At 41.8% G+C, this 25,897-nt stretch overlaps 1 protein-coding gene and 1 long non-coding RNA gene across 2 annotated transcripts in view; one reads left to right on the forward strand and one right to left on the reverse strand.

Annotated features, from left to right (window-relative positions):
* The window catches only part of MAN1A1 (mannosidase alpha class 1A member 1), a 47,370-nt gene extending 42,647 nt beyond the window's left edge, over positions 1–4,723 (reverse strand). Inside the window, exon 1 of the mRNA XM_053381794.1 lies at positions 3,991–4,723. Coding sequence (XP_053237769.1) covers positions 3,991–4,629 — 639 coding nt within the window. The 5' untranslated portion in view covers positions 4,630–4,723. The remainder of the gene's footprint in view (positions 1–3,990) is intronic.
* Positions 4,724–5,158: 435 nt separating this feature from the next.
* LOC128410489 (uncharacterized) overlaps positions 5,159–25,897 on the forward strand; it is a 29,692-nt gene continuing 8,953 nt past the window's right edge. The window contains exon 1 of the long non-coding RNA XR_008329523.1: positions 5,159–5,258. This is a non-coding gene — a long non-coding RNA (uncharacterized LOC128410489). The remainder of the gene's footprint in view (positions 5,259–25,897) is intronic.

Raw genomic sequence — 25,897 nt, forward strand, 5'->3', positions numbered from 1 at the left:
TACAATGGAACTTGCTTCCAATGAACTGTAATAGGATTTTAGTCTTGTTCTATAAGAGCCATGATATTCCTCAATGCTAATGAGATTAAAAGCAATGTGTAGTGTTTAGATATTATTCCTGGTGATCTGCAATGAGCCATTGTTGTTGGAACAGCCTAACCAAAATACAATTTATCTTACAAGTTACAATACCAAATCTACTCAAACAACACTGAATCCATTTTGCTCTGATCACAACACATCAGCTCTCATTACAAAGTTAGGAGAGCTGTGTTATTGTTGCTCAAATTCCATTTACTTTTATTTCCTCTAGAATAAACTACAATTTACTTCCATTTGTAATTCCAAGCACATTAAATGAACAGCCCATTAAAATCAAGTTGTGAGTTGCCAAAACTGTAATCCTTAAAAAGCAAGTTTAAAAAGATTTGCTTTGCTGTTATGAAGCAGCTGCATGCACCACATACATATGGCATTAACACACATTACTTGTGGAAGCCAGCCTACCAACTTCACTAAGACTTTCCATCAGCATTTATCAGTGTGTTTGCCATATATGTAACCAAAGAATACTTCTCTAGTAAGTTTTGCTGCCAACACCACTTATCTATTATTTCAATGGTGCAATTTACAACACTGCACTTTGGCTACATTCTAACACACTTACAAGGAAGACCCATTGAAATCCATGAGTATTGCCAAACAAACACAGACAAAGTAAGGCTGTCATGATACTTTCATTTTAGTTTGAGTCAAGATATAGTTTCAAGTGCTAACACCATGTATTTGGGAAAGTAGCAGTCGTCACCAACAAAGTCAATATATAGCAGCACTAGTAGATGCAGCTATACGTACACAAATTTCAGACCATTGAATCATAAAACCAGTTTGCAATATTCAAAAGAAAGGTGAAAAGTTGCAGATGTCCACATCAGCCTGCATGAATCGGGCATCATGCCCGACCAGGTTTTTGCCTGCAGCACACTATACAAAACCCAGAAACTTATGTAATTATTGGACAGATATAAATCCAACAAAGGATCTTAATATTGTAGTAGGCACAAGAGAAAAGCTTTAATACATTAACAGCCAGGTTCTAAAAAGAAAAGAAAAAATGAATCTGAAGGCCTGCTCTGCAAATATGATGTTAGCTTTGAGGGAACAGGAAGGGGTTATACAGGATACAAAAATAGAGTTTCCTGTTTCTAGATAAGAGGACTGTGATGCACGTAAATATGAACAGTTGATAATAACCAATGAAAGAAATTCTAATGAGGGGAACTGCAGTTTACTAGATTAACAAGACAATGCTACTTATGATTGCTGCAAGTAAGATACACAAAAAATCAGCCTAGGCACATATACTTAGAAATATTCCATTGAACTCACTCAGTATGACGGAACGTGAAGCCTTCTGAATCCAAATCATGATCCCTTTCCATACACAGCCCTTACTTTCAGACTTAGGACTGACCAATAAAGAAGTTCTCCTGTGGAAGCAGCCAACTATGTACCATAGCCTACCCTACATGTGACAGAATCCTTGTTTTACATTTACTAGGAAGCCTCATTGAAATTCAGTGGTGATTGACCCGAAAAGGTGCATAGAACATTGTAAGCTGAACTACCTAAGAAAGCTAGCAGGCAAATTAACTGCTTTCCCAGGTAGCGTACACCTGGGAAGCTACTGTCACTTTAAGAGGACAGACATGGTTCTGTCACAATCCATGGTCAACAATGTGATTTTGTACCACTGCTGCCTTTCTCCCTACTGTTTTTCACTTACTGCAAATATGACATTGACTATACCACTTGCCCACACAGTATCTAATTGACTACATGATCCTAGTAGTTCCTGGGAAAATGCTTGATAAAGAAATATTACAGTAGCTTCTTAAGATGCAGGCCAGAGCATCAAAAGATTTGCTAACACATTCCTAAGATGGTGATGGCTTGTTTTGCTTAACTGCCATCTGTTCATAAGATTTAGTTTAAAAGGTGTACAAAACTTTAAACAGAAACCAAGGGAACCACAACAGATATGACAATGCATCACTGTGTGTCCCCTTTTTATTGAAACAAAAAACTTCTGAAACAAACTTAAGCTTATTTCACCAAGCATTTGATATAGGAACTTGAACTACCACTTTGCCCTTATCATAGAAACACGCAGCACAGGTAAAAATCACAGACCCACAAAATCAGACTCCTGTAATTACAAGCCTGATGTGTCAGCCAAATAGTCACTGATAACAGTAGCAGCTTTGATCTTAAATTTAATTAGATGATTTACTGAGTGATTCAACCTGGGATTTAGACTGGGAATTCAAGCAATTCAACATTGTAAAAAAATTAATTCTTAGCAGGCATACACACAATTACAGCTGGTCTGCAGCAATCACTATTGGTACAGCAATCAGAACATTTTCAGAGTTGTCTATTTCAAAAGTCTCATACTGCACCAAGTCAAAAGCAATGTACATAGCCACTCAATAGCAATCAGTTACTGTATTGATGTTGGGTATGCCTACCCAAGATTTTCACCCAAGTCTGATACCAGCTTTTTATTATTGGTAGTAGTAGTAGTAGTAGTAGTAGCAGCAGTAGCACTAAGACTTTCACCAGGAATAGGGCAGTTACTTAAAAGCACACATGGACACACACTTAGTAACTTAGGTGTTCAATAAAGTGTCTGTGTATGTGGGTTTTTTAAACTTGTTTGTGCACTAATCAAAAGTTTGGGCAAGAACATGAAAGACATTATGTGGGCCACTTCACATATTAAACAATTCTTATGGGCAAGTTAGTCTCATGAAGAATTAGGGTGCAAGAAAATGTATGCCATTTTGACCACAGGGTATGCATAGGATTGCTACATCTCTGTGTGTTTCATGATTAATAGAAGTGCCTCACAAGCAGGACCACTTTTCAACTGTTACTATGTTTTAAAAGTTTAACAAGATCCAAGTGAACAATGAAGTGTATTATCCATAAAGCATGATGTTTAAGAAGTGGTATCAATATAATCCTATAATTTCTCCAACATATGGCCTCAATTACAGTAATAGTACAATTCCTCCCAACTTTTCCCAAATAGTAGGAAAATACTGCACATGTGGAAAACTTCCAGTAACACTGACAAAGCAGATGAGCAGGGAGAAAACTGAACAGTGTAAAATCGGCAGATGGATGAAGACAAAATTGCACATTTAACCAGGCAATCACTAATATATTGACAGTTAAGGACGTCCATCAGTCATTAAAATGCTTTATGACAGTTACTTCTGCTACTAAGCAAAATACTGGAGTTAACTTTTAAGCCCTCTTAGCGATCTGACTTGAAAAGTTAGACAAATTTAGTTTAGGAAGTTATGTAACACAGATGTATTTAGTTTAGAAAATTACATAATATCGTCAGGATTTGTTATGTTGTCCAGCACGCCTGCTAGATTTTTCTTTTGAACGCTGAAATCTCAAGTAGCACTTAAGCAGAAATGTACTCTGGCACAAAATACACCCCTACAAGCACACACACACACACACACACACACACACACACACACATCTCGAGATAAGACATAAGATTCAAGCCAACACAAGAGAAAGCTGAGCTTCAGATAAGATCGGAGAGCTGACCTAGCCTATTTAAATCATCATCCCGTGAGCTCGAAGAAAACCAGAAGCGCTTAAACTATTTTGAATGAAACGTGTCTTTTCCCCATTAGAAGTTCCTCCTCACGTCAAAAGCCCTTCTCCTCCTCCTCACACAGGACCGTGCCCGACAACGACAACAATGAAATTATTGCAGGAAAGAATGGGAGGGAGGGTCGCCAAGGTGGCGGAGAGAGTACCCAAGAAGAACACAAGACCGAGCCACACAAGAGCGAGAGGGTGACTTTTCGGGATCGTAGGGAAGGAAGTTAATTTCTGTATTATCATTGTTATTATTATTTGCGGGAGGGGGGAAGCTGCTTTGAAGGAGTCACCCACCTCTTTGATCTTCTCCCTTTTCTTCCGGATGGCGGGGTCGGTCGGTTCCCCTCCCACGGCCCCGACGGGTTTGCGGAAGGGCAAGTCCGGCAGCCCGGCGGCCCCCGCCTCCCTCCTGCCCAACTTGTCCTGCAGCAGAAACTTCGCCTTGTCCTGGTGGATGTCCCTGCGGATCTCGTCGGGCAGCTTCTGGAGGGTTTCTTTCGCCTCCCGCAAAGCTCGCTCGTGGTCCTCGCGGATCTTGGCCAAGTTCTCCGCGGCTTCCTCTGCAATAGCGGCGGCGGCCCCATAGCCGCTGCTACTACTCCCGGCTCCGGGCGGCTGCGGCGGGCGCTGGTGTTCCCCGTGCGCCGGGGGCGGCGGCGGCGGCTGCTGCTGGAGGTTGCTGCTGGAGTGGAAGAAGACGCCGCTGAGCAGCTTGGGGGAGTCCGGCAGGAAGAAGATGGCCCCGAAGCAGAGCGTGATGAAGGCGCTGAAGACCAGCAGCAGCACGAACTTCTCCGTCAGGCGGAACGCGCCGCTGGGGCCGGGGGCTTTCCTGCCTCCGGGCCCGCCCAAGGGACCTCCGCCCAGAGGGCCGCCCAGGGCGCCCGGGCCGGCGGGGCTGCCGAAGAGCGGCAACAGGCTGACGGCGGGCATCGCGCGGGGCTCCGGGACTCAGCGCCCCCTGTAGGCCGGCGGCGCCCGCGGGGCAACCCGTCGTCACCAAACCGCCACAGCCGCGGCGGGCGCCGTCACAGCCAGAGCGGGCCGGCGGGACCAGCCCGCGCTTCCTGCCCTCGGCTGCCGGCGGCAACTTTCTTCGTCCTCTTCGGCGGCAGGAAGTTTTGCTCGGCTGCCGCCGCCTCCTCCGCGAGTTCTCCCTTCACGGGAAGCGGCTGCCTTTGGCCGACGAGGGAAGTTCGGACCCGAGGTGTGTTTGCGGCTCTGTCAGCTCCTGCCGCCGCCGCCCCCTCGGCTGGTGCGGCTGCTGTCGCCGCTGCCCATTTGACGCCGGCGCTGCCGCCTGCCCTCAGGTATCCGGCGAGAGGAAGGCGGAGCGGCGCTGCTGTTATCGCTGTGGCCGCCCAGCCAATTCATAGGAATGATGACACTTCGCTCCCTCTCTCCCCTCCTCCCTCCCTCCCTCTCTCCCCTCAGAGGCGGCGGCGCCTGGCACTCGGAAGCGGAGGACAACTGCTTACTCGAGCACGGAGCGCGGAACTGAGGTAGCCGCGAGAGGGAGGCCCCTGCTTCTCGGCGAAGGAGCGCGCTGGACCAATCACAGAGTAGGCGGGGCTGGGTGGTGGCGGGCGAGAGGAGGAGGCGGTTACGGGAAGAGAAGGGGCGGGGCATTCCAAGGAGCGAGGGGCGGGGCGTGTGGATTTGTGGTTTTTTTACAGTTGAGAAACAGAGCGTCCCGGGCGGAGGGGGGCGTTGCTCGTGCAGCGCGCGTGCGGGGTGCCAGAACCGCTGGTTGCAAACGTGCGCGGGCGGGCACGCGCTCACACTCACACACTCACTCGCTCGCTCACACACAGATGACGACTTGGCTTGTTATGCATCGTCGTCGGCTTCCCCTGCTCGGGCGTACGTGACGCCACACAGGAGGTTAGGCGAAATCCTCGTGCCTGGCCCACCTCCCGGACTAGGATTCATTAACCCCGGGTCCGTTCACGCATGCACACGTGCAGTAGTACGAAGTTGCGTTTCTTGATCAATCAGTGGGGCTTTGATTCTAGCGCGAGATTGCAGCATGACGCGCACCGTCCCGTCCCCCCACTACAAAACTCAAGTTTTAACACTTGTCGATAAAGGATCTTCCTGTGGACGGCCGGCTGCGTGCATTTTTTTTTGTTTACTTATTATGTGGCGACAGTTTATGGGAAGGAAGGAATTGAGGCCGAAATCTGACACTGGCTGTAAATATACAGACCGATCGATACATTGCTAGGCAATAACGGGCGCGCTGGGCTTCCTGTGCCGCTTGCTTGCTAGACTAAGCGAGACTGGGTAAACGTGCACAGCCTCCCACCGAACTTTTCTGGAATTAAACAATGCATTGGCTGAAGTGACCAACTGGGTTTTTCCACCACAATAATCTAGCGGGGCTTCCAGACTCTGCTGCCCATGCACAAAAGTTTTGCACGGTGTTCTGAGGACGACCTGATCAAATGGAGCTGTCAACTTTTCCCTTTTCTTGCGAGGAATCGTATTCGGAATAAGGGAATTTCTCTTTAAAAAGGAGGAAAGTTGACAGCTATGACTCCGATTTAAATCACGTTGCCTCCCCCGAAGAATGCTGGGAACTGTAGTTTATCAAAGTTTCTGGGACTAATAGCTCTGTGGAGGGTAAGATATTGTTCCCAGCATTCTTTGGGGGAAGCCATGTGCTTTAAATGTACTATGTGGGTGTTGCACGACTGTGGTAATGAAGCTGGAGTCTGGCTGTTGTTTACTGGACGTAGCCTGCCCTATCCAAAAGACTTGGGACTGTTAGCAGTGTACTAATTATTCTGCCATACTCCACACCACTCCAACCATGTGACCAAAAACATCCATATTAGCCTTACATCCCTACAACCTTGGACAAGTCTTCTTAAGAAAGTAATTCTAGAGTTTAGGTGCAGCCATCCATGACACTTGTTTATATTCCCTTGCAGGCATTATTTGGTTCATAGTGGTGGTATGCTTAAACATTATGGTAGAGATGCTCTTATAGCTACAGGGTGGTTCATAGCCACCAGCCGCTTGAATTCAGCTTGGAAGGTAATGCAGGGTCTGGGAGAATATGGACTGGGTGAGTCACCATTAGAAGGTGGGCTGCAATATTTTGCATTGGCTAATACTTGTGAATTATTGCCAAGGAAAGCCTTGCATAAAGATTTGGCTATCCTTATTTAGCAACATAAAGACTCACCTGGGCCTCTGCATGTTATACTTTGCTGCACAGCTGTTGTGTTGCTGTAGTGCACTCGACAGATAAAACATATGCTCATTTAGGGTCCATGGTACTCTGGGAGCTCTAGGTGGGAATTGTGCTAGGCAAAAGGGTTTGTGTGTGGTTGTGAAGGGGATTGAAAATGGTGGTTGTGGACTTTCACCAGAACATTCTTAAATTCAGAATAATACTGTTTACAACATTAAAGTCTCACATTGAACAAAATGATCCATAGAAAGTACTTTACGATCTGAAAATAGAAACAATGTATGTACTTTTGTAACCCCAGAAAATCTTTAATAAAAACAATTAAAAAGAAGAAGAAGGTGGGGGGATGGCCTCCCTGGGTAGAAAAAGTTTGCAAGTGCTTGAAGTAAAGGGAAAACAATCATCTGATATGTTGCAAAAGAAAAAGAAACTGAATGTTTTGTTTAATTAAAAGTTTGCAATGAACAATGACTCAACGCTTTACCAAACTTACAAAGCTAATTTTTTCTATAAGAAGTTATGTAAAGCTACACATTTATTGTACATGGCTCTATGCCCAAAGCCCTTGCCAAGCAGTAAATTATACAGTGGTGTTGTAATGAACATAGAAATGAAAGGAACAGCTATAAAATGGTTTAACAATAGCCTGCGAAGTCTTTGACATTAAAAAGCACATTTATAGTACGTACAGTACCCCAGAGCATCTCCAGTGACCATGCAGCTACACTTCACCATATGGTTAAGAAAAATGTGGTGAAGAAACAAACCAAATCAGAACCCTATAATCACCATCTTTTTATTTATTTTTTAAGGGAACAGATTGGAATTTTTCATGGAAGATTTATTTTACTTGTGACTAGAATTTTAGCAGACAAGAGAAAATCTTTGTCAACTCTTAACACAATCATTTATGTGACTATATTCCTCTTAGGCTAGTGCTACATTGTACTGCAGACCACTGCTTTAGTTTGTTTGTTCTTTGTGCACCAGCACATTGTATTATGTTATGGCCACAACATAAGAGGCTGCTAGAAATTGAATTAAAACTCAGTTTGTTGGCACTCAAATGCAGCTGGGCATATGAAGTGAAGAGAAAGGGAAAGTATTGCTTGGTTGGATTGCATGTGCTCAGTGTCTCTTGAGTTGGGATGGAGGAAAAATTCAAGTCTGTATTTAAAGGCGAATTTATCAAATTTTCACTTCTATCCTTTGCAATTCATACTTATCTGAATTTTGTGATGCAGCTCTCTTACCAACCAACGATAACAAAAATGCATATATTATGTAAAATGTGCAGACAAATGAATGTATTAGTGAACATAACGTGAGAAAGGCATTCTGTTAGGAGAAAATGCTTACAAAATGCATAGAAAAAGTGTTTATTAGCAGAAATTTGCACTAAAACGCAGAAGTGTTTTTTTAATCACAAATTGCTGCAGAAATGTGGAGAACCGAATTGAAGGTTGGAAAAATAAGAAAGTGGGAGAACTTAAACTGACAGATCCTTACATTGCAATCTGTAAAGCGCTATGTATGTCTTAGGTTCAAAGGACCGTGTTCCTCTGGTTTTGAGATCTTTGGGGGAGGCCTCTCAGTCCCACCACCCTCAGAGGCACACTTGGTGGGGATGTGGGAAAGGGCTTTTTTAGTACCTGCTCCCAGACTGGAACTCCCTCCCCGGAGAAGATAGACTGGTTCCCTCCTTGTCCTTTTGCCAGCAGGTGAAGATCTTCTTGTTCCAACAGGTTTGGGGGAGCTGACTGCTTTTAATAAAAGGGATGGTGCAGTGCTGCTTTTATTGCAATTATTTGTATGTTTGAAACACACACACACAAACATATATTTGCTGCTTTTAATAAAGAAACAATGAGAAACTGAGTGTTAATTCAGCATTTATCACTGCTTGGTCTGGAAAGGCCTGCAGTACTTTGCTGTGTTATTTCTTTGTGTCCATGGAACTTTACCTGCAAACACCCTGTGGACCACAAGCAGTCCTTACACCACAGTTTAGGAATTACTGCCAAGGATATTTAGGAAATTAAGATGACTACATTTTAAAGATATTCAAGCTAACCACAATTGTGTTAATTATACTATCTGCAGGAGGTGTACTGTATTATGTCTTGTGAAAGGTTATGTGGGTATTGCCTAAGTTTTAACAATCTTGTGCCCTCAATTATCTCTTTGTTGTTATTGCCCATTTCCTTCCTTCTCTTACCAAATATGCAGTGTATGCCTGATGTTTTTTCTTTTTTGATGATTCCCAATATGGCTCCACCAATTAAACACTATGGAAATTGCTTGCTGAGGGTTCTGATGATCTTATCTTCACCAACTGGAAGGGCATTTACAGATCATAATTTCTGTTGCTAGCTGCAATGCTTTAAATTCAAATGCCATTGCTGCATGGAATACAGCTATATACATATTTTGGTGCATTCATTTATGATATATGGTTTTAAAGGGCCTGATGAAACTTGTAGTGACAGAGTTCTGTAATGGAGGCTCTAAGCAGTTTGCAAATATGGAAATTAGTTACACAAGACAGACATGATTAAAATACACAATAGTTAAAAGAAAACCGTAATTAAAATAAAAAAACCCATCACATTAAAACATTACAATGTAAACACTCATAGTTAAAATGTACAATAAAAGAATCCAATTAAAAGTGATAAAAAATGAGTCTTGCGTCAAGAGATCAAGGGAATGCCTTTGTGAACAGGTGCATCTTCAAGAACTGGCGGGATGCCAGTATACATGGGGCCTCATATTTCTGCAGGAAATGCCTACCACAACACCAGTACTACCAGTGAAAAACCCCACCTCTGTCTCACCATAAATCATCAGGCTATCATAGAACTAAACAGGTTCCAGTTGTAGATATCAATGCCCTTACTGAGGAATGGGGTGGAGAGTTGATCTTCCAGGTATTCTTATTCTTCTTATTCATTTCATGTTTATACCACTTTATATGTTTATAGGGAAAAAATCCTCAAAGCGGTTAATAACACATAAAAACATCAAAGTATACATTTAAGGCAACATAATTGACAGGAAACTAAAATATGAAAGATTTCAAAATAAAACATTGCAAAGGAGGTCAACTACAGAATGCACATTTAACACGGCAAAATTAACAAAAAAATCAAATCAAAACAAAGCCTTACTATAGGAAGTCAAGTATAAAAATGCACATTTAAAAGAGCATAGTTAGCAAGAGAATAAAATATTATCATAAGCATAGAACATCTACTGGGCAGTGGCTGTGGAAGCTCAGGTTCAATGACCTGGATCTGCACTCAAAGACAGCGAAGACAACAGCCTTAGCTTTTGTAGCTGGAGTGATTCCTGGGCCCCATCCTCCCAGGCCAGTGGAAAAAGGCCTGTAAGGCAGGAAACAGGTCTTCCAGGACTTACAGCCAAGATGACAACCTGCTCTAGAGTTGCTTAGGGCTTTATATGTAAGAATACTGTAAAACTGGCTCAGTGGCTCATAGGCAGTCTATGATCTCTTAGTACTGGTGTGACATGGGCCCACATTTCCCCTGTCTCCCCCCCCCCCTGGGAATTTATACAAGTATTGCACTTTCTCCACACCAAGCTTTTAGTACTTAAGGCAGTCTTACAGTTTCTTCCTTCCATCTTTTCCTGCATTCTTCATTCTGCACCAACTCATCTGCTATTAATGCTTTTCTTTTTCAACTCCTGTCTCAGTGGCTTCTGATAGAATTCTTCCTATGGTGTGGCATCCTCCCCTTCTCTGTTCATGAAGGTGCTTGCCTTTCCTATTCTATACATGACATTGTGGCTGAATCAAAACAGATCTCCAGACTTCACAGCCCTGTTCACAGACATTGAAAAGCCCCTCTCCATGGGTGATGGTTTGGGGAGGGTAGTAGCAGGTCTGATGATTTTTGCCCATCTTATCTTGTAAGCTGCAACATTTGTATGCACACTCCCCCTTTCCACCACTCACTGTGTGTTCCTTCCAACTTATCCATGCAGTGTGAAGCAACTGAGTAAAAGAATGACCCTCACAATGAATTGGCTATGTTTGTAATATTGCGACAATGTGAAATCTGATTGGCAGTATGGAATTGTAACATACAATAATCACATTCACCATGCGATCCCTGATTGGCTAGTTATTACAGTGTGCGAAATAAGGAGAAGTGGAATAAAAAAAGTGCCTAAACAGCTGTCCAAAGTGAAAATGAACATGGGCAAACGGCTGTGTGAACAAGTCAACATTTAATGGTCTTTGGAGACACATTTTTGGACATCCCACCTCTCATTACACCCCTCATTTCATATCAAAAATGTTCACTCCTGAATATTCATTGCAACCTTACACAAAATCCGTTTCTTCAGCAAAGCCTCTACCTGCAACTTTACTGTTAACAGTGGACTCTGTATCCTTTCCCCATTGCTTATTCATCACACTGTGACCTCTCCCTATACTCCCCTTGTGCTTATTTTCTGTCCAGTGCCTAAGAAACTGTTGGCAATAAAACATGTTAAATGGTAGTGGTACCAGATACAGCAAGATTCTAAAAGTAGAGTTTTAGTAGTGCCTTCTACCTTTATGATTTATCTGAGTTGTAAGAACTATTTCCCAACAACCTCCTGTAATGTTCTTCAACAATACCAAGTTGCACTCTCATACTCTGTGTGGTAGTGATCTAAAAGCATTGCAGTCTTTACACCTATTGCAGCTTTTATACTTGGATGCACACACAATTCACTCTCTTTCTTTGATCATCTCTGGCCTTTAATCATTGTGGGCCCCCCCCTTCAAATCTTGGTGCTGCATTTCAGAATAGATTCAACTTCATAGGCGATTTTGCTGCAAATAAAAGCACAATAAGAGGGAACAGTAGTAGTAAATGTATTAGATTTCTTTCTAGTCCAATAAGGAAATATGACATTAGGGTATATTTCCAGATTACAACTCAACATTGATGCCTCTAAATAAAACATTAAGATACTAGGTTCGGTTAAAAATTTCTCTGTTTTTCTTCTGTTGTGTTCCTTAAAAAATAACTTTAAAACTTATGCTGCATGCCCTTTTTATATTCCTTTTATATCAATAATAAATGCTATCCAGAAAGTAAGTGGAAATATTTATTTACTTATTTTATTTCTTATGTTTCCTCCACCATTTAGAGTACTTATTCTGTTCTTTGAACATAAGATTTTGGGAAGGGGAAAAAAAAGATACCTTGAAAAAAAAAGGGCCAGATTAGCCCATTGGCAATGCCTCGAGACATACCTCAATTTCTTTTTAGTATGTGACATCTGAACAGGCACACTGTTCCCATGGGCAAGTAATATAATGGTGGAGAAAAGAGTTTTCTAATATGAATCAACACTGTACTGTACTTTTAAAGAATGGTTGGTGCCTGTTGACCACTGCTGCCCAAGTGCTTATATTTTATGGCTTTAATTTTATTGTCTGTAATGGTTGTATTCTGAGACTTTAATTATTATGCCTTCCCAATGATTTAGAAAGCCTTCATTTTAAGACCCCTTGCAACCTGTCTCACTTTTGTTGCCGTGTTATAACAGGCCAGTTTTGTTCCGCCATTCTCAGCCTAGCCCCACGAATTTCATTTTATGCAATCACTCAGAAGATGGCAGTTCTCAGGGGGGTGGACTGCCATGTGTTGATTAATGCAGCTGGGATGCCTGTGTTCAGGCCATAGCACTATGAATATTTGTCTTTTTTCCAAATGAGATCAAGGACTTTCTCCTTAGTTTTCTAGCCTTAGGGTGCTTATTCCATTGATTTACTCGGTTGGCTTACTTTTTAATAGGGGAAAGACTAATCAGGAACAAAAATCCAAACTTGTCTGCTCTCCAGACTTCTTCTGGATCATCTGGTATAGCTAAGCCCAAACTTTGGAAAAGGGGTAGTTGTGTTAGTGTGTTGTAGCAAAAACAACCATGATTTATTTGGCACTTAGAAGATGGACAGATTTATGGTGGTATATATTTCCATTGGCCAGAGAGACCATTTTGTCAGTTCATAATCACCTAAGTGCATAGTAGGTACACATATATAACCATAGAGAGAAGTGTTATTTATTGTCGAGGGCCTGAGCACCGAGTCTTCGCTTACATGGTGACTAGGATGGCTACAAAGCCGGGTGCTAGTGAGACCCCAGACACTCACCCTCTTAATTTCCCCAGAGATGTTTGTTACATTTTGCTAAGCGTCAGTTTTTGCCAATAGATTTTGGGTGGGGAGAGAGCCCAATTCATGTGCCATGTACTGGGCAGAGAAAATCCTTTTGGTACCACATAGCTCAGAGAAATACCTGACAGCTAGATTTTTGGGGGTGGGTGGGGAGAGGGTCCTCTTTCTCTGAAAATCAGCCTAAATTTGCATCTATACAACTTAGTTAGAATATACAAATGTTACATCAATATGTATCACGGGCCTCTGCCCTTTTAGATATCTAGCAATGCCCCTTTTTGCTGTCATTGGTTTTAACAAAGTAGACCAAAAGGGCATGCCGTGTAAGAGATGCAGCATGTGTTTCACACTGCTATACAAACAGGTGATTTGGTTGATTTACAGGGCCTGTGATCTCAGTTTCTCTCTGTTTATGGCATTGATTGTGTTGCATCCTGGGAAAATACAGAAACCTCTTGGAAACTCCTAGGGAGGACTTAAGGGGTGCAGAGCCTAGGCTGGTCTTGTGCCTGTACACTCCAGACATACTGACAGATAAGGACCAGGACAATCACTCCGAAACATGCATGTAAGAAACCTAACACAACAATTCTAGGCATGTTTACTCAGAAGTAAGTCCTACTCCAATAAGACTAATCTTAAACTTGCCTGGACATCAGTGGGGTGTGTAGAAGTGGCATAGCCATTTCTGCATCTGCAGCCTTGCCATTCATGCCAGCCGGGACACAAGGCAGGCAAAATCCTGCTCGGTGCTACGCCAGCCTGGAGCTGATATAGCAACTTAGCCTAGATCAGGCTCACAATCTTCAAATGATAGCAGTCAGCCTGGCTTGGAAACTAGTGTACAGTGGTACCTCGGGTTACAGAAGCTTCAGGTTACAGACGCTTCGAGTTACAAACTCCACTAACCAGGAAGTGGTTGCTCCAGGTTAAGAACTTTGCCGCAGGATAAGAATAGAAATCGCGCGGCAGCAGCAGGAGGCCCATTAGCGAAAGCACGCCTTGGGTTAAGAACCATTTCAGGTTAAGAATGGACCTCTGGAACAAATTAAGTTCTTAATCTGAGGTACCACTGTATTCCAGGTCTGTGCAGCCCTTCTCTGCCCCTGGAATGTTTTGTTTGGGAGTTTTCCATGGGTTACTCCTGGTAGGAATCCTGCTGCCAGTAATTTTGCCAGGCAGAATGAAGAGCTCTGCACCGGAGGAGAGATGCCAGCATCAGTCCATGCACAGAGACTAGTGGAACTGTTTTAGGCTGTGCACAGAGAGAGACATCTGCCCCATCCAACACCTTCCTCCCCTGTATTTCAGATTGTGGGGTTTAGATTGCAGCCTTATTTTCTAAGGCATGTTCAGAATTGTAGATTAAATCTGAAGCTTTTAAGAGGACACTGTACCCAGGGAGTTAGGCTATAAAATGGCACAAAGCAGATTTATTTAAAGTAATAATACACTGTTAAAATATATTTTGAAATATGAAGCACCTGTTAAATGCAATGTGCATATTGGTGCAAGATATTCAGACTGAAAGAGCTTAAGGTATTCAGTTCAGGTCTCTAGCAATGCAGAAGTAATTAAATGCACATATATCACTTTACGAACACATACCGGGAAAATTGTCAATATACAACTTTCAACATCCATTGGTAAAATGCAGCCCCAGCAGTGAACATCACCTTAATGAAAATCTGTGAAATACACAACTGTACAGTGCTCGGCAATAGATAACAAATTGGAAATAAGGGAAATATTATGGAGACACAAAAATGGAACATTGTATTTAATTTATGCTTTATATTTCAAAGGGTATTTTAATAATATGTTGTAACTTTTAATAAGCCTCTTCTGTGCAATTTTGTGCTCTAACTTTTGAGTGTAGCATAGAACTTTTTCTTAGAATTTATTACCCTTCCTTTTTGTATGTGAGGGTCTTGTACAGCCTTTAAGAGGATTGCAGTGTAGGATCGTTTGAATCACGGGGGACCTTGAGCTGCACAAATATGAGGCTCCCTACCAACGATTGATTGAGTGAGGGTTTAATAGTCATTTATGCTAAAACATCTGCAGTGGGAATAATTTTACTCAAGTGTACAATATGCTAATATGACAGCATAGGATCAAAGTACAGTAACAATTCCTTCATTGAAACTTCCTTGGTAGCAACTGCAGGGAATGCTCTCTAAAAGGCCTTTATTGGTCCTTGGTATCTTCAGTGCTGAACAAGCAGGGTCCCATGGGCACTGGGAAAGGTAGTTCTTCTGGTTGCATGAGTTTTTAATATAGATAGCAGGCAACCTAGAATTTCTTTATTGTTGTTGTTGTATAGTTGCTTCCTGCCCCCAAATGAAACTCACTCACACCATTTATAATGGATTCATGTTACACTGAAGGCATTAAAGTCAGATATACATTGAATGACTATATTGTAGAAAGGTAAAGGCACTTTATAAAGAAAAGTAATAGAGGTACAGAGATATAGAAATTTGACTGGGGGCATTACAGGTCTCTTATGAATGAAGAACAGACAGGACATAGAACATACCTACATCAAAAAAAAAAATCCAACTTATTAATATGTGTAATGTAGGACCTACTCTAAGGAAAATGTGCATAGCATTTCAGTCTGTTGTATTTCATGGAATCTACAGCAGCATTTTAGCCCCATGACAACTCTGTGAGCTAGTTCAGGCTTAGAGAGAGTGGCTTGTTCAGTGAGCAAATATCTGAATTGGGATTTGTACCTTGTTTCCCACATCCAAATATTGCATTGCCACAATAGATTACATACCAGCTACCTCTCAATTTCTTTAGAGGCATCTACTAACTTCCCTTGACTAAGTGATTGAGAGACAAAACTTCATCCCAACACAGTGTTGGTGAGCAACTATAATGGAAGTTAATCATTAATTGTACATGGACTCAGAAAGACAATTTTAACCGGAGCAGAACGAGGGATGACACTGTTGTTCTGAATAAGGATGCCCATTAAATCCTAGATTTACCTTTTCATCTATCCATGGAATAAATGCACTCTGAAGATCTTGCTATAAAAGTGACTTGCATACTTACCTTACTTTTCTTCTGAAGTTTTTTTTAAAAAAGACACTTTATTTGTGAGAGGCCATATGGTGTATCTTATCTTTTTTTGCTCACTAGGTAGAACAATAAATCTATTGTGCCTGATGCATAACAATAGGAATCTGTTAGACCTTGCGGTCCTATCATTTGGTTGATGATTCAGTTTATATTTACATCCCATCCTTCTTCCCAAAGAAGCTTAGGATGGCATGCCTTTGTTGGTAATGTGCAAGAAAATGTAGAAAGTTTTTATTTTCAACTCGGCCAAGACGATGGGATGCTCTGTAGCCTGTCCCGAACATATCCTGTTCTCTCTATGAAAATATTGTGTTTCTCTACAGTTTGCCATTCTTTTGGTGTTTCCCATTGCTTTGGAAAAACATCAGCTGCCTTACAAATCCTTCCTATTCAGACACATTTAAAAGAAGAAAAATATGCATCAAAAGCGTTCAAAAAGTAACTGAAGCGCATTGTATAAGCAAGACAGAAGTATCAAAGTATAATAGAATCAAATCATAGAATCACAGAATTGTAGAGTTGTAAGGGACCCTGAGGATCATCTAGTCCAACTCCCTGCAATGTAGGAATATGCAGCTATTCCATAGGGGTATCGAACCTGCAACCTTGGCGTTATCAGCACCACACTATAACCAACTGAGCATTGCTAGCTTGCTACATTTCCCACTGACTGGCAACAAGTTAGACAAGATAAATACAATAAATCCATAGGTTACTCTACTGACAATACGACTGCCGTCAGTGGAACATGGAGTGAAGTAATATTTGGCAATACACTTTATCTCATTCAGCTCCTGCCTCAAATCTGCTCCAGAGTATTGAACAAGTCATATATGGCCATTGATCATTTATATTTATTTATTTTTCTGCCATACCAGATAATCTCCCATTGATTGAAATTGTATTTCCATTTGCTCATCATATACTAGAGATGTGATAATTTAGAATTGGCTGAAATTTACATGAAGCTTTTTTGGTAGAATTTGTTGATAACCATAACAAGCTATAGTATTAGGAGATTGGAAATGGAATTATTAGAGGATTCTGAATTCCAAAATCTTGTTTGAGATAGGAAGGCTATTGATATGTAAATGTTGTGTTAAGGAATGGAAACTGCCAAGCAGCATCCTTAATATTCCAGAGCACAATCCACTAAGAACTAGGATTACATATACTCAACATAATTCCCACTGGAACGGGTGGAAAATATGTGGCAACAGTCCTTATGGAGCGTACCTCTTTCCCTTGCTAGAAAGATTTGTTTTCAGAATTAGGGAATCTGACTTGAGCTGTCAGTAATGAACATAATTCACTATGGAATCTGAAACAATGTCCATGCTAGAGAATTTGAGGCATTCCCCAGTTGTAGATGAAATAAAATATTCACCACAGAAAATATAATGAAAAGGCTGCATAATTTTACATAATCATAGCACTAAAAATAATACAACTTGCTTATTTCACGAAGTTTTGGTATTTCTTCTACATGAACATTGCCATTTAGTTGCAAATTCTTTTTTTTTTCTTCAGCGTAATTTTTATTGCCTTGTCTAGGTAAATGTCTCTTGAGCCTGAAGCTGGCCAGTAGCTCACATCTCTCACTTGCAACATCTGTGCAACCAGACAGAAACAATGAGTCCTGCTAAATAATTCCCATGGGGATAGGGGACAACCACATCAAACTTTGATTGTATGAAATATTTACCCAGCATGTTCTTTCTATAGAGGAGCAAAGAGGTTCTTGTTAAGTTAATACCCTTTGTGTGTGTGTGGGGGGGAATGATTTACTGATTTCAGAAGGCTTCCTGTACAAATGTTTGTTGATCACACTGACAACCTTTCCAGTATGTAATGTTGACTGCCCATGTCCCTTTATCACCTTTCGCCAGACCTGGGTCCAGTAATGGAACAAGGCACTGAACAGGATAACCCCAAGGTGGGCCTCTTGTTCAGCGATGGAGGCTGCACTGGAGCCATGTTGTTGTTGTTGTTGTTTAGTCATGTCCAACTCTTCGTGACCCCATGGACCAGAGCACGCCAGGCACTTCTGTCTTCCAATGCCTCCCGCAGTTTGGTCAAACTCACGCTGGTAGCTTCACGAACACTGTCCAACCATCTCTTCCTCTGTCGTCCCCTTCTCCTTGTGATCTCAACCTCTCCCAGCATCAGGGTTTTTTCCAGGGAGTCTTCTCTTCTCTTGAGGAGGCCAAAGTATTGGAGCCTCAGCTTCAGGACCTGTCCTTCCAGTGAGCACTCAGGGCTGATTTCCTTAAGAATGAATAGGTTTGATCTTCTTGCAGTCCATGGGACTCTCAAGAGTCTCCTCCAGCACCATAATTCAAAAGCATCAATTCTTTGGTGATCAGCCTTCTTTATGGTCCAGCTCTCGCTTCCATACATCACTACTGGGAAAACCATAGCTTTTACTATATGGACCTTTGTTGGCAAGGTGATGTCTCTACTTGAGCCATAATGTATGCTAAAGATTGCTCTTCTTGATATTCCATCATAATAAATTATATGGCGTTATGCAGTGCCATAGGAGGAAGGCTCCTATGTAGCTCAGTGGTAGAGCATCTGCTTGCATGCAGAAGGTCTCAGGTTCAGTCCACAGCATCTCTGGGTAGCACTGGGCGGGAACCCAGCCTGAAATCCTAGAGGGCTGCTGCTAGTCCAAATAAACTATTCTGAGCTGGATGGACCAGTGGTCTGACTCAGTAGGAGGAAGCATCCTACATGTCTAGGAAAGGGCCTTCTCTGGGATGGTGCTCCATTTATGAGGTGTGTCTGGTGCCTACTTTGGGTTTTGTTTGTTTCAGTTCCAACTTAGAATATACCAATTTGTCCAGGCATATGTGAGGAGGCTAACTAAGGTCGCAGTCCTCACTTGCCTGGCAGTAAGTTGCAATGGATTCAACCGAACTTACTGCTGAATAGAAATGATGAGGATTGTACTGCTGGTTCAGTGCTGGAAGGATGGAGGCAGCTGCAGTATTAGAGGTTGTTTCAGAGTGCACTTATGGCTGTTATTTAAATTACTTTTTAATTGCTTTTGTTTGTTTGTATTGTCTTTTGTTGACATTTTGTTTTCTATAATCTGCTCTGGGGTCAATACTGATGAAGAATGGGCTAAAAAATTTCAAAACAAATAAAACAATTGCCTAGTATAGTTGTATTGGGTTAATTTACATACCTATAACATTTTTTTAAAAAATGGTTTATTTTCTTTCCGCGTGTGTGGACAACTGCCTAGCTATAGTCAAAGGCTCAGTCCAATATGAAAGTAACAACAGAATGAACAATTGAGCACTAAGAGCATAGTGACAACATACAAGAAATTCCTCTCCTTATTCTGTCACTCAGAGCTGGCGCCACCCTCTTCAGGGCTTCTTATTTAGCCCTCCTGATAACATCTTCTGCACTGGAGTATGGAGGTAGCCTGAGCTTTGGGGACATAAATGGGCAAAACGTTGTTGTCAAGAGAAACTCCACTGGTGGGCAGTTCAAAACTCCTGACTATTCGATTGTCATTGAAATGTTTTGTTTTAAGGAGCTCCAAAGAACGCACAAGTCTGGACTTATTTCTGCAGGAGCAGAAGGGAACAAATTTGCTTTTTCCAGTTGGCATAAATAGTCTGCTGCCATCCACCTGATTTTGCTTTCCACTCGGCTCCCTCAGTGGTTAAAATGCCAGCACAGTACATTTTCCTAATGTGTTTTGTCAAAGTAGCAATTTTCTAATAGTGTCGTATGAAAAGTAGAAAATGACACAAAATGTTTGTGTTTTCTATTGATCTTTAAAATGACCCCGCTCCTTTTCAGCATAAGTGACTGACAATTACTTGGCAGATAACCCATGCAGACACCGACCTTGAAGAATTAGAGGAAATCTGTTCCACGGATGAAGTGTTCTTGAACAATTTCTCTGAAGGATTGCACACAAAAGTGCTTTCCTCCGGCATCATTCATGCATGCCCTCTTGTTCCACTCGCTGACTGTGGTACAAACGTGATGCTGTAGTCAATGTAAGGAAGAAGAAGAAGAAAAATAAACAAACTACCTTACACCTCAGTTCCCACCCACATCATTTTATAGAATGCTACAGTATAATGTACACATAAGTCGGATGCGGGTGGCGCTGTGCTCTAAACCACTGAGCCTCTTGGGCTTGCTGATTGGAAGGTTGGCGGTTCGAATCCCTGCGACGGAATGAGCTCCCATTTCCCTGTTTCAGCTCCTGCCAACCTAGCAGTTTGAAAGCACACAAGTGGAAGTAGATAAATAGGCATTGCTGTGGTGGGAAGGTAAATGATGTTTCTGTGCGCTCTGGCTTCTATTACTGTATTCCACTATGCTAGAAGCGTTTAGTCATGCTGGCCACATGACCTGGAACGCTGTCTGCGGGCAAATGCCAGCTCCCTTGGCCTGAAAGTGAGATGAGCACTGCAACCCCATAGCTGCTTTTGACTGGACTTAACCGTCCAGGGGTCCATTACCTTTATCTTTCCACAAGTGCACCTGTCTTTAATTCTTATTTTGTTCAAGCTTCACGACAACACCAGAATACCAAAATTGCAGACCACGTAGCCATGCATCATGGCCTTGCAAGTGCTTGACAACCCACTTCCCCCGTGTTTGCAAAGCCAAGTTAGCATTTAGCCCCTACACAGCACAAAAGTGCTTCATGCAGATGACCTGGTGAGGAGTATTATCCCCATAACATAGGTCAAGGGCTAAGACCAAGAGGCCTGCTTGGGGTTGCCTAGTGAGCTGTGTGGCAGAAGCAAAGCTCAAAGTAGCTATTGTGTTTTTATTTTCCCTAGGTCTCTGTTGCTATGCTACACCAGCTCTCTGAAGCAGCTGGGCAACAAAGTCAGGAGTTTTATTGAGCCCTGGTGGGCTAAATAAAATTCGGAGGCTATCTACCTGCCAGCGTAGTTGACAAGATCTTCACATCGATGCTCATCAGTGAAATGGGCAGGCTACAGGTTCAGTGCTGGACATCTTTGCATGGTTTGGAGTAGCAGTAATGTCAGCTTCATGCAAGCTAGCAGGTCAGCAATCGGTGTGTTTCCCTCCACAACACCAACAAGCAAGGGAACAATAGACCTTTTTGCAGGTTGGGAAGGTGTACGATGACACAGAGGAGCTGCCAGAGAACCTCAGAAAATATGCCCCATTTAAAATATCTATTATTTCTTTAGCTCCTCTGCCTGTTTTTGCATCTCCCCAATGGTAAGAGAATTGGTAGTAACAGACCTTGGAGGCCACAAAAAGTGTCAGTATTGCAACCAGCTATTCACAGAGAAGGTGGAGAGGGGGGACAGAACATTTATTAAGTGAAATAAATGGTGGCTTGCTTGAACATTTGTGAACCTGGTCTTGATTTAGGCTGTGTGCACAGGATACCCTTAAAACACGTTCGAAACACATTCTTTCACACAAGGAATTCTGGCCACCTTGGTCTGTCTCTCACGGAGTTACAATTCCCAAGAACCCTTAATAAACTACAGTACCCAGAATTCTTTGAGGGAAAGAATGTGTTCCAGATGTGCTATAAATATTTAGTGTGCACGCAGCCTTACTCAACAAACCATAGTTGATGTAGAGCAGAGGTAGGGAACCTTTCTCAGCTCATGGACCAGGTTCCTTCCTCAGCAACCTTGTAGCTGGTGATGGGTGGAGCCAAAAGCAAAAGTGGTTAGAGCAACCACTTTGTTGCTTTGGCCTTTGTACAGCAGGCTTCTTTCTGCACACACTTGCACAACCCTCTCTATCCTCCATCCAGGTAAGAAAGAAGCCTCATCAGTCAGGCAAAAAAAAGAAAGAAAACAAAAGAAAAACTTTCAAGGAGGGTGCACAGCAGGGCTGATGAGGGATGTTGTCTGAGGAAGAAGGGGCGTGGCCTGGAAAGAATCCTAAGGGTCAAAGAGAGAAGGGCCCCATTCAAACCTCAGAGCTCAGGTTCCTCATCCCTGGTTTGGTGCTACATCTGAACCACTCCAATGGGCTTACAGAGACATGGAAAACCACACACACAAGATGACCAAGTTGGACAACTGCACTTCTTTGGGCATTCATAATGACTGAAAATAGTGATTTCTAAAATGCCGCATTGGCCATATCCTGATGTTCCAAACACTCATCTCCCCTGTGTTAGAACAAAAAGGAATTTGTTAGCATCACTTAGTGAAAAAGCAGCCACAGACTTATTTGTTGCTCACTGTATGACAGCACTGGTGCTAAGTGGTTTCAGAATTATGGTCTCAGTGGCTTAGTACACATAACTTCATTAGGTTACAACAGGTTATTTTCAGAAAGGCAGATACATATGGAATAAATATTATACACATAGACACACACACAGTTAAAACAAACTGACATAGATATTCTTCTTTCATTTGTGTTTGTTTCTGAGACACTAAAATATAAAGCTTTTTGCTGGATGTTATGTTATGCTAATATTCTCATTTATGTCTACGGAATTGCCTGTAGGTGTTAAGATTTTTGATACCATGTCATATTCTTTTTTGCCACCCAGCTGACTGATTCATGCCACCTAGTAAAGCTTCATGTAACTTTCAAGTATGAAACTATGCCTGAGTTGGAGGCGGTGGAGGGGGGAGGGAGAACCGTCTTAAGACAAGGCAAATTTTAAAAAATAAAATATAAAAGCTTTGCAAATGTAAGCATGTCTATGTAATGATATATGAACCGGAAACATTTTAATTTGTATCTCACCATGTTCAGAGTCACCATTATTTCATCAATAAAGTGAACCACCACCTTAACTTGTTACACAGTAGACCCAAAATGTGAAGTTATTATTAATGAAGCCATGAATTCATGAAAAAGGAGAGGTAGTTGTAATATTACTGTGCTTCATTTCAAAGAGACATCTGGTGATACACTGAGACAATCAAGATGCCACATTAATAGTTAACAAATTTCATGGCAAGCCAATCTTTGATAGCCCATTGATGGCTGTACCTGAGGTATAATATTGGAAAGGGGCATCAACACAAAAGGATTGCCTCCGAAAGGCATAGCAAATTGATAACTGCAATTGTTATCTGAAAACTGCATCTGAATGATGACTATATTTGTTACAAATCAGCAGAAATACACTGTACACCATATGACACAGAGATGGTTCAAAAGTCATGAAAATAAAGAGCACAGTTTTAACTGTGGAAATGTGGCATACAAATAAAATTATGTATGTATGTATGTATGTATGTATGTATGTATGTATGTAACCCATGTTTTATTGTGATGGGAATGAGCCACTGTAAGCATCTAGCCCTTTCACTCCTCTCCTCCCCTCTTCCACCACAGCCCCAAGGAGGAGATTTAGCTCCTGCTTTTGATTAACCACAGCTTGTCATTTCATCTAAATCAACAAACTGTTGATTGTTTGAAGCAAGTCAACTTCAAACCATGAATTATGCAGCTAGCTTGTTTCAACAAACCATAGTTAAGATTTCCCACAGTTTAGGGTTTGATTGTAAGGCTAAACTGTAGTTAATCTACAATGGAAGTGAAAAGGTTCAGATTTTCTCTTCAGGAACACATCGGATACCAAGCAGCATGCAAACACAAAGCTTGATAAACTGTGGTTTATCACGATGACTGAATTGTCCCAAAGAGAAAATGAACCATACAGTACTTGGTCTGATTTATGACCTTTTCAGTATTGCAGGATATGTGGTACAGTGAACACCGAATCTGTGCCAAAGCAATTATTGGATGGCCTTACTCTACATCAGATCATCGATCACTTCTCAACCCACTTTCAGAAGTTTTGCATAGATATGTGCAGAATCTGGAGGAGAGTTTTGTTTTTAAAATGGTAATACCAACCCCAAGCAGGGATTTCTGGGGTGGGGGGAATCTTTCTGGCTTTTCAGATTTCAGCTGATTCTTGTTGCTCAGATGTACTTGACAGTATTGTAAACTCCTTGCTCAAAATTATAGAGTCCTCAGATGTTTTCAACCATGCATATTTCATACAGTGACAATGCATCATGGGTTTTATAGCCTTATGTCTGCATAAAGAGTTAGTTGTTCTTGTCCATGCATGGAATGGTATAGTTTGGTTTGAAAGAGAATAAAACTGCTGTGGAAGTAACAAAATGTTCATTGGTCTGGTGCTGGTGCGAAAACAAATAAGAGCAGTTCCTGGGTGAATGTGAATGCAGTCAGTCCTTCAAAAGCAGCACAGTTTCAATACTCTTTTCTACTTTGAAAGAAATTCAAATTTCAGCATAGATTTAAATAGGCTTGGCATTTGCAATGTAGTATTTGTTTTGTTTCTGTGCAAATGACCTTATCATAAGAAGGAATTATTCTACTGGGTGCAACATCTTCCTTTCCTTAGTAAACACACAGGGTAGCTTAATAAATAAGTTTCGCTATATGCAATTACTCAAACTAGCCAAGTTATCAAATAAAGCAATATGTTTCTTGCTGTGCGTACAATATGCCAGGCACATTGCAAACAAAACTGATAGACCAAATCTAGTTCTGAAGAGCTCAGGAATGGTACTGTTCATTTCTATCTCACCATGCTGGAGGAAAGCAATTGTGTTACGGGTTTCAGTTGTTTCTGCAAAATTATTAAGCCATTTGTAACATAGCCATTACTGCAGCTTCAGAACACTGTGGCTTTTTCCAAGCTAAGTCCTTTTATTGGCTTTCTGTCAACCCTTCTTTCAAAAACATGCTTTCATACTGCTTGACAAATCTCAAAGGGAAAGTGGAGGAAACTAAATTAGAAAGTCAGATATTTTTGAATTGGAAACGTGATGGTTTCCCATGTGTTGCTATTCCCCACCCCATATATTTATGTAAAAGCAGTTGGTTGGGTTCACTCTAAATGGCCAGAGTGTGCTCTGTTCTAAAGGCAAGGAGCAACAGGGAATAATTGGCTTCTATTTTCCCTTGACTTTGTTATTTCAGAAGCTTGGGATAAATTAATTGAGGTTTTAGAAATGGGAATGATTCACCAGTTAAGATAATTGAAGAAGAACATAAGAGCCTTGTTGAATGAGGCCAAAACCCCATTTAGTCTAGCATCTTGTTCTCACAGTGGTTGCCTATATGGGATGTCCACAAGCAGGACATGAACACAATAGGGCCTCTCCTCACAGTTATTCCCAACAAGTGGTATCAGGGGATAGGATTATTAGTCAGGCCACTCAAGCCCCTCTTTAGCCATCTCCCTTGTGTGGCTTATTGTTAAGAAAGATGCATATTACTGGCTATTTGGTGACATAAGCATTGTTAATACAAAGTAAGCAGGTGGAATTTCATCCCAGTGCAGCCTCCCAAAATCAGAGAGTAGGTCTCTGCTGACTTTTTCAGCAGAAAATAAAAGCATATTCCTGAGTTGTAGCTGTCATTCAGCGACAAAAAAGAGAGACAAATTATACAGCTACAAGAGCTGCTGAATATAATTAAGGCAGCCAGCTTTTTCAGTGCTCTACCATTATAACACTTGAAAAGTCTATTCATCATAAAAAATCAAGACAATTTGTCCTAGGAAAGTAAAAGCTGGGATGAAGCGTCTTCCCACCAAGCTGTATAATCTGGCCAAATTTCAAGACACCCCAGACCAGGATCAAGCAGATAATTCTCAATCGCTGGAGTGGACCATGGAGTGGACCATGGTGGAACTCAATGGGGCACACCCATTGGGG

The sequence above is a fragment of the Podarcis raffonei genome, chromosome 3 (assembly GCF_027172205.1).
Source record: "Podarcis raffonei isolate rPodRaf1 chromosome 3, rPodRaf1.pri, whole genome shotgun sequence".
NCBI classification, from domain to species: Eukaryota; Metazoa; Chordata; class Lepidosauria; order Squamata; family Lacertidae; genus Podarcis; species Podarcis raffonei.